This window comes from Eptatretus burgeri, chromosome 3 (genome assembly GCF_056783735.1).
Source record: "Eptatretus burgeri isolate ZD-2024b chromosome 3, Ebu_testis_v1, whole genome shotgun sequence".
Classification (NCBI taxonomy): Eukaryota; Metazoa; Chordata; class Myxini; order Myxiniformes; family Myxinidae; genus Eptatretus; species Eptatretus burgeri.
The window spans coordinates 56,401,579-56,411,736 of record NC_140963.1 but is presented as its reverse complement, the minus strand read 5'-3'; the positions used below and the strand labels follow the sequence as shown (position 1 = coordinate 56,411,736).

The 10,158-nt window shown below is 44.2% G+C and overlaps 1 protein-coding gene across 2 annotated transcripts in view; it reads left to right on the top strand.

Annotated features, from left to right (window-relative positions):
• The window catches only part of LOC147029960 (insulin gene enhancer protein ISL-1-like), a 46,722-nt gene that overhangs the window by 14,421 nt on the left and 22,143 nt on the right, over positions 1-10,158 (top strand). The window contains exon 4 of one of the 2 annotated variants that reach the window (XM_085873520.1): positions 3,479-3,741. In XM_085873520.1, the coding sequence (XP_085729646.1) occupies positions 3,479-3,741 (263 nt within the window). Of the gene's footprint in view, positions 1-3,478; positions 3,757-10,158 lie in introns of both variants that reach the window. The other variant, XM_085873519.1, reaches the window with a different exon arrangement.

Genomic DNA, 10,158 nt, shown 5'->3' with positions numbered 1-10,158 from the left:
CGAGGGAGGAGGGAGGTTAGGGTGAGGGGAGGGATCGGAGGGAGAGAGAAGGAAGGGTGATAGAGGTGGTGTGGAGGAGTGAAGAAGGAGGGGGGAGAAGAGGGGTGCATAAAGGCAAGGCAGCATGAGGGGAGGGCAAAGGAAGGCAGCATGAGGGGAGGGCAAGGGAGGGAAAGGGAAGGCAGTGTGATGGAAGGGTCCATCCAGAGATAACCACCATCTAGATACGTCAAGGGAAGGCAGTGTGAGGGGAGGGTAAGTTAAGGCAGTGGGAGGGGAGGGCCCATCCATATATCCATTGGAACCATACTCTGTACAAAGCGTTGGTGCTGCCAAAGCAGTCTGTTGGACTATTGGGCACAATACTGGATGGGTTGCCACTCCGACACAGGATACTCAAATGGCTCAATCATCCCAGCAAGTTGATACTCATTTTGCTGACCTCAAAAGGATGACAGGCTGAATCAACCCCACCTGGTATTAATTCAACAGCTGAGCAGGATTTGAACTCAGGACCCTAGGATCCCAAGCCCACCACCCTAACCATTAAGCCAATACCAGGCATGGGGAGGGTCAGTCCGGGCATAACCACCGTCCAGATAACGGGTATACTAAGGGGAGGAAGAAAAAGAGGGTGGAGAGAGAGGGCTGGAAGAGCGAAGAGTTAGGGAGGCTGAGGAAGCAGGGGTTAGTGAGGAGGGGTGGGGAGCGAGCAGGGGGGGGGGGAGCGATGAGGTGGTAAAAAAACGCAGTAAACAATGTGAAATTAAAACATACAACAAATAAAAACATTAAATTTAATTACTTTTTTTTAAAGTATTGTCATGATTGGGATTGGATACAGTACATATTGCTTGTTGCAGACTTATTCAGGCATGGCAGGCTGTCCAATTGAGGTTGAAGGTTCAGAAGATGAAATAGAGGCTGATTCGCTTGGGATTTTTTTGAAGAACTTCATAATGGAGACTTGATTGACTGCCTTCATTTTCTGTTCGTTGACTTTCTTGTCACATTTCAAGACATTCTCCATTTCCCTCCACACCTTGGAACTTCTCATGCAGTTAGGATCGTGCTCATCACGAATGACTCGCTCCGAATGACGGAGCACAAACAATTCACTCAGAATGACGTGGCGCTGCAAAAGCGTCCGCAGTGAGTGAATGATTCACTCAAAATGCCGTAACATGGTTGTTGTTGTTGTTGCCGTTGAATTAAGTCCGTGCTGGAGCAAAAACTCGTCATTAGATCACACTCTACATTTTAACAACTGCCAACTGTAACATCCTGATCGGGACATGAACTATACCGCCGTCGACTGTAGGGCACTCGGCAAATGGCTAAAGCACTCAAGCAAGCACTCCAATTAAATGGTTGATAAAGAGGTCTGGCTTAGCAAGCGATAGCTATGTCCGAATGTCCAAACTATGTTCAAATTAGACAAATGAATACTGTTTTTTTAGCAGTCGGAACTGCTGCCAAGTTCAATTCTGGAGCTTAAATTTTGTAATTCGGCTTAGTTTACGAGATTCTCGAGGTTGTGGCATGTGCGGAAATGAAATAAAGCCACGAACGCTGGCGTCTCTGGGCGTTCATAAGCATTGCAATGCACTTAGCGATTCATATATGTGATGAAGAGGCATTCAATAATATGAGTGAGGAAAGTGAAAAAAAAACAAAGAACTTTATCGTTAAGAAATTGCTGCAGTCTTTTCCAAGTCAAGGCATGGTTGAGCAAGCCAAAAAACATGGCAGCTTCAGACCCCAGCATGGTAACCCAGAATACGCCTTGAGACCCCAGAGAGAGCGGTAGCCAAGGATGCGCCCGATAAAGTATATAATTAAATAAGGCCGTTAATTATCTTCAAAAGGGATGTTTTAATTAGCCCAAACAGCCAATTTTCACTCATGCACTTCCTTGGAGTTCCCTTAGTATGCATGCAAAGTTTCAGGCTGCTAGGTTTCATGGTTTTCGAGCAATGGAGGAAACACACACACACACACACACACACACACTTATTCGTATAGATATATGGATTAATAATGGGGTGATATAAAATGGAATGATCGACAATGTAAAAGCTCATAATATAATCGACAAAAGCATTCATTTGCGATACGTGTGGCTGAGTCCTTTATTTAGGAAAACTCTCACACTTTGTCAGACAATTCCTGGTGTCAGCTAACATATGACAATGGAGCACATATCAGAATTGACTGTTTCTGAGCCAAAACATTGTTTGATCACAACTCATAAAATGTCCACAGAGTTCATTGCAGTTGACATCACTTGTATTCTGAGATAACATTGTATGGAATTATTTTGATTTCCATCCCACCATCACGTTCAAACTGCAAACTTAGTAGTATCTCAGTTGCAATGAGAGCCAAAATATTAATGCCCTTGTGTGATTTATCATCATCATAAATGTTTCAAATTCGTGCTTTATATTGTGGTTGTTTAACACACATTTGAATCTGACAACATGAATCAAATTCAGAAAAATGAACAAATGAAGAGTGCAGAATTGATGAGGGGGAGGGTGGGGGGGGGGCGGGTGGGATGTTAAATATTTCAGTATTTTCCATACATTTGTCCAACAGGATGGTGTACAGCCAGTGCACTTACCTTTGAGCCATCTAATCTGGGATTTATTCTCGACCCGTCTATAAATTGTTGGATAGGTGCTTTGTAGGCAAGGAATTGCAGCACAAGGCGTGCCGTTCTTCAGATGGTCATTAAGCTGGGTGTCTAAACCATCTACGAGAATTAGTTGATGGATGTTAAACACCCCACAGTGTCTTTCATGAAGAGTAGGTGACCAAATTCCTTCCCAAATCACCTTCAGTCGAACGCTACGCCGAGTCAGTCAGTTCTTGAAAGATTTGAGCCTAATGGTTTCCCCGGTCAACCCCACAAGAAGGTGGCAACAATTTGGGCAGTTAAAGAAGAAGTACTCAGAGTGGTATTCCCAACAATTAATATGTAGACTCAATGGTGCAAAAAAAGGAACTTTAATGTTTGCCTATCCCACAAAATCTGCCATCCTACTATCAGAATATATACCTTTCAACTGTCTCTCAGCCTTTCCATGAGCAAAGACATCTGTACACACAGACAACTGGCAAATATTTTCTACAGAGCAGCATCAAACACTATTTAACTCAACAATATCATGAAGGTGGATATAGCTACATAAGATGCAGACAGACCAACAGGAGGGGCAATTAAAATATTGACAGCTCTGTTTGATGCCAGAGTGATCTGCTTACCATGAAACACGGGAATCAAGGAGCTCTGTGGGCAAAGCTTCAAGCTGATCCCCTTTTGCAAATCCGATGTTCTCGGATAATGGGCAAACAGTGGCTGTAGTGGTGAAGCAAATTGATCTATATGATGGACATATAATTGTTTTAGTTATATTTGCCTTGAACTTTCTGTTGCTTGTCCCTGTTGCTTTCCTGATGATTGCACATGCAGGAGATGAGCTACCCCCAATGCGGACCAAGATTGCAGGCCTGTCGAATGAGAAGGCGACGCGCGTCCGCACTGTTCTTAATGAGAAGCAGCTACAGACGCTCCGCACTTGCTACGCTGCGAACCCACGACCGGATGCGCTCATGAAGGAGCAGCTGGTGGAGATGACTGCCCTGAGCCCTCGAGTCATCCGAGTGTGGTTTCAAAACAAGCGCTGCAAGGATAAGAAGAAAAGCCTGTTCATGAAGCAGATGCAGAATCAGGCGGTGAGCGACAAGGCGGTGAGTTGTGTGTTGCTGATGTATGTGGTGCCCAGCTCACGGAGTGACACCCATTACTAGCTTCTGGTGCCAAAGGTTCTCTCAGCTTATCATTTTCCAGATGAACATTCATGATAATTTGATCATTATTGAACATAAAACCATGTTCTGGAGACCTTAATCCATGGCTGCACATCTGGCTATCCATCTGTTAAAATTGTAAACTTCTCCTAAGCCAATGGAGAGATTTCCACAAATCTTGGTCGAAACTTTTTTTCGGTACGGTCATTCTCGGATGTCTATTTCAGCCATCCTTGACATCAATAATTTGCATCACTTCTGAGGTTCCGAGTGGAAAGGACAACCGAAGTTAGGCAAATAACTTCTTCCATAACACGGACTACCCTTCTTCAAAAGAAGAATGTTACTGCTTCCACCTGTTAACCCCATAAACAAACCACCAGAATGATCCTTCTTGTGCTTGGTTAATCCACCCCATTATACTAATGATATATGAAAAACACTTTTATCTTTCTGCCATTTCCTCTGTCTGTTTTCTGGTGTTTTTTTTTTCTTTCTCCCCTTCCTTTTCTTGTTTTCTGTCTTTACTTGTTTTATAACTCTTTTTTTTTTGCATTTCTAGTTTTACCTCCACCTGTGCTTATTTTTACCTTAGCCAGGATGGGAGTTGGTGTTTTCAGTACCTTTGTATTCATGGTGGCCTTTGGTATCAATCCAGGGTTCCCCTACCCCCTGCCATCTTTGCCGCCATAAATTTTTTCACAAGTACACCTCTTCAAACAATAGCAACTAGAGGCTGGGAATTGTTTACAAGTTTTAAGATGCTCGTTTTATCCCGCTGTCGTGTCTGAAAGCATCAACAACAGGCATAGCTTGGAAAGACCATGCATTTTTTGGCTTTCGGGTCAGGATTCATGTGTATTGTTTGGTCAGGCTCCAGTATGTACTTTGTTTGTTTTTTTTACCTAAAATACATGTATTTAGCTTTGTCATAACGTTCGGATTCCTTCAGAGAATCTTCTCTTTATTCTCCAGAGTAAAATCCATTTCTCGTCGGAGAAAGAACTGTGGGCTTGTATGACTAGGAGTTGCGTCTTGTGGCCATGGGATGCATGGTGTATTGTTTTGATAAGCTTTCCATGGCTTTGCATAAAGTACATCCGTTTAGTATGGTTATAATGTTTTGATTTCCATTTTGGAGAAAAAAGCATTTCTCAATTCAGAAGTACTGCTGTGATCAGGTCTGATGTGTAATGCGACCTCGAGAAAGTCTACGTGATCATTGCATCCTTCTGCTCGTGGTGTGGATATTTCTTATGAGAACCAGAGGTAGTTGTTCATCGTTCAGATTAGCAAATAAACTATATTTTAGGACAGGTGTTTCACTATCAGTTTAAACACGATGCAAGCTGATAATAACGACCACAATGAGTAGAATATCTGCCTGTAGGACCGGTTATCTATCTTTAGGACGGCGGTACCATACAAACCGACCCAGTCAGAACGGCCAATGAGGACATCCAAGCCAGCAGCAAAGCATTCACAATGAAGTTGCAAGACATCCTATGTAAGGATGGCATAGACACTGCAGAGGTTTAATACAACACAAATCCTTGAAAAAAAAATCGACCAAGACACAAACACGTAAACCTATAAAGTACCAACCGGTCGTATGTGGACGATCTCATATCCAACAACACTCATTAAACTTTTGGACAGCATCGCTAAACTGCAAAGATGACCGACTCAAAATAGCCCGATTGTAATTCTTCTTATTAATTATTATTCATCTATTCGGAAAACCTAACTCAAAATTTGTTCTTTTAAACTCTTGCTTTGCGTTTCTGAGCACAATCTCTATTTCCAAAGAGCTGTGATTTTGTTTGAATCTCAATATTAGATATACACCTATGATTGGTCTGGTCGCTCTGATGGTTACGATGCCCAAGGAGTTTCTGCAGCTGTGTCCAATAAGCTGACTCCAATGATAATTGAGGGAACACCGGTCAACGAGCGAATTATGAGACTAAGGATTCGTCACTCCTTGGGTGTCGTTTCCCTGGTCTCTGTTTCTGCTCCGACTGAGGCGAGTGATCTCACCGTGAAGGACGCATTCTATGCCGCGATCAAGTTTGTGGTTGATCAGTGCCCCAGACGAGATACTCTTCCAGTCTTGGGTGATTTCAATGCATCGACTGGCACTGATAGGGATGGTTATGAGACATGTGTTGGTCCCCTTGGGTCTAGAACTGTGAACCAGAATAGCACTAAGTTCCTTGACTTTGCAAGAAGTGAACTTATGGTGGCTGGTTCAAGGTTTCAGCGCCCACAGGCTCATCGCTAGACTTGGTATTCCAATGCTGGCGGTGTGGCAAAGGAGATTGACCATGTGTTCGTTGATGGTTGCTGGAGGATGATCCAGAACTGCAGGGTCTACTGGAGTGCTCAGCTCCTCAATACCAACCACATGCTTGTTGTAGCGACTCTGAAGTTGCAGATTAAATCCAGGAGAATGGTACCATCCCAGCCTAGGCTAGATTTTGGCAAGTTCAAGGATGAGAGTTTGCGAAACTTGTGATGAGAGTTAGCTGGGGAGTTTGTGAAAAGGCTGAGTGGGGATTTTGGGGGTCTGGGTACTTTGGGGAATCCTAATGAGTTGTGGAGTACCTTCAAGAATACTATCCTTGATGTTGCCGGTGGATGTCTTGGAACTCAAGGTCGGGTGAAGAAGAATGTTGTTTCTCAAGGGACACTGGATACCATTGACTCGCAGGGCCAGGCTTAATGGCAGAGCTGAGCTGTTCAAGGAGTTGAGGCGTAAAACTGTTTGTGCGCTGAGGGTGGACAAGGGGGTGTATGTGTGAGGAATCTCTGAGGGGGTAGAGCATCACCTGTGGTCAAGTGATTCTCGTCCTGCTTACAGGGGAATTTGTTCATTGTGTTCCTCCAAGCCCGTCCCTCGGTGTACTGCAGTTAGAGCAGAGGGTGATGGACTCTTGACAGAGGAGTCCGAAGTGAAGGCCCGCTGGGTCGGGTACTTTAGCGGCTGTTCCAGGCTGATCCACCAGCTGTTGAGTTGGATGTCAGGGGTGTTACTATTCCTATTGCTGACACTCCGATCAACTGTGATCCACCTTCGTTTGTGGAAACACAGGTTTCGGTGAATTTGTTGAAATGGAGTAAAGCTCCTTTGATCTGTGGCATCCATGCTGACCTTCTCAAGGCTAGTGGAAATGTTGCACTTGTGTCATTGCATGCAGTTCTGTGTTCTGCTTGGAACACAGGCATCACCCCCAACTGACTGGAAGAATGGCCTTGTTGTCCCTCTCTGGAAAGGAAATTTTGATCGCTAGGACTGCAACAATTACTGAGGGGGTTATGCTGCTCTCGGTGCCAGGTGAGGTCTTTGCTCAGATAATTCTTGATATGGTTTGCCACCATATGCTTGAGCACTAGCGTCCAGAGCAGTCATGCTTCACACCAAAGAGGTCAATGATTGACCGTATCCTTGCTCTTCGGGTTCTCATCAAATGCAAGCGAGAGTTTCAGCAGGGGCTGCTTGCAGCCTCATCCGATCTCTGCAAAGCATTCAATCCAGTGAATTGGGATGCCATCTGGTGGATTTTTGGTCTTCGTGGGGTGCCACCAAAACTGATCAATCTTATGTCTGAACTATACTCTGGCATTGAGAGTTCTGTGAGAAGTGGTGATACCATCTCCGACTTATTTCCAGTTGTTACTGGAGTTCGTCAGGGGTGTATACTGGCCCCCACTCTTTTTAGTACTTGTATGGACTGGATTCTGGGGAGGATGTTGGAGAGATCAAGCTGCGGTGCATCATTTAGGAATGTCAAGATCTCTGACCTTGATTTCGCAGATGATGCAGTCATCTTTGCGGAGACTCTGGATATCCTTTTGGGGAATCTCGAGGTGCTGTAGGAGGAGTTGGAGCTGCTGGGATTACTAGTTTTCTGGGTCAAAACTATGATCCAGGCATTCAATGACATCTTGGATGCTGATATCTTGTCTGTAACCGTTTCTGATGAGGATTTGAGGTCGTGGAGAGATTCACTTACGTTGGCAGTGATATTCATGTCTCCGCTGGCTGTGAGCCAGAGGTCAATAGATGTCTGAGTAGGGCCTGGGGAGTTATGGATTCACTGGATCATGGGGTGTGGTGCTGCTCGTATTTGTGCAAGAGGACAAAAGTCTGAGTCCTCCGATCCATGGTGCTTCCAGTCTTGCTCTACAGATGTGAAACTTGGACTCTGACCAGGGATCTGATATGGAGACTTAACTCCATCGGTACCAGGTCTCTTCCAAGAATCCTTGGCTATCACTGGTTGCACTTTGTGTCCAACGAGCAGTTGCTGAGAAAGACTCAAATGAGATTTGTTACCTGCATAGTCCGTGAGCGTCAGCTGTGGCTGTATGGACATGTGGCTCGTTTTCCTGATGCTGATCCTGCTCACCAGATTCTCTCAGTGAGCAAGCCTCGTGAGTGGAGGAGGCCAATGGGCCGACCATGTGCCTCATAGTTGCAGCAGTTTGATCAGCATCTCAAGGAGATGGGAATGGCCCAGGCACCTGCCTGGGGGATGGCCTGACTGAGGCCCCTGCGGAAAGTGATCGCAGGGACGCGCTGCTCCGGCGCATGCTCCCATACCTGACCTAACCTGATGTATGGATGGTCACAAGAAATGATCATGTGAAACCAGCCCTTCATCTTTCTTTGAATAATGATGCTGCCTGCAAATGACTTGGTTAGTGTGCGTGTGCATCAACTGCTTAATAGCTCACTGATCAAATGCATACATGGACCCAATCAACACACACTTTCATTACAGATGGATATGGGGATGGACAGGCAACATCCATAATTAAAAGAAACATGTAGGGATGGTTTCACATGGTAGTTTCTTGTGACCATCCGTTACTTGTTTACATACGACTTGGCATACCATCCTTACATGTTTTACATTAAAAAAAAATTATTACTTGTACATTAAGCACCCAGAGGAGATTGTTTGAATAGATGTAACATTTCAGTTACTCACTTTCTTTCAGGTCTTGACTTTCACCGCAAGATCACCGTGTACTGACGATGTTTGAGTGAGTTTAAGAAAGAGTATTTTACATTATATTTCAAGGATTTGGATAGAAAATTCTGACAGAAAAGGAGAAGAAAATAAAAAAGTAACATGCCCATCAGCAACATGTGACCAAATTTGGAACATGATGATGAATGATGATATGTCCTTTTGCAGAGAATCTGTCTTAACCAAGTGGGAGGGCAAAGTGAGAAGCTTGAATGGCCAAGTAGGTTTTAAAGTACAGATGCTCCAACCCTTTGGATCCAACTCTTTTGGATCTGAACATGTAGTGCACGCGTTTTGAGTGGTTTATTGGTTAATCCCACCTATGTACTGTACTACAATTGTTCACCTCTCAGTAGTATGTGAGTGGTGATGTCTGGTGGCTTGATAGTCAGAATAATGGGAGAATTTTGTTTGAGCAATGACAGTCCATATAACTTGAGAGAGAAAACGTGTTCTTTGGCATTACATCCAACTTACATCTTCATTGAGTCATTGTGGAGGCAAGAAAACATCATTTTTAGCCATTACTCAGACTAGCAGAGTACGATCTATGGTAGATCTTGTTCCGAGCATGCAACACACGTTCTTCTGACACATACCTTTATTTGGGCGGTGTGTAGGCAACTGACAGCTCTGAATAGGCAAAAAAAACATAACCCGGGTTACGTGCATGAAGCAAAGACATACCTACTGCTTATAATTCAAAACACCTCACTGTACTGGAAAATGTGGGGACAAGAACACTCTGTTGTAAATGGTGGAGGCTTGTCATACCCTCCCCCACCTGGAGGTGGTGCTACATGATACACATTTACATAGAGAATTTGCATCCCCCTCTCCTCCCTTCCAAAACCACCAAGAAGGATTAAAAACACCCCTTTACACTAATTGGGTTCATGCTGATCCTATGTAGCAAGTCTGGATGTCATCGGCCCAGAACTGTAGGAGGAGTAGCCCGACAAACAAACAAACAAACAAGCCGGTAGGCGTCATGGGTGGTTGCTATATAATTGCATACTCGTCATACAGTTTTGACGGATCGGGCTGAAAATTTTTGACAAAGACGTTGATTATAGTGCACATAAAATCGCGGAAGCCGATTTTTGATTTTCAATTTTTTTTTTTTTTTAGGATTTTTCAAAAAATTCAGTCCCGTTGCTCGGCAACAGTGGCATCCATAGCAACGGTGCTCAAAAGCATACAACTAGATCCTGGCTTGAACCTACCAGCCAAGTTTCATCAAAATCGATTGACTCCTCTGGCCTCCAGAGCTGTCCATTACAAACATACAGACAGACAGACG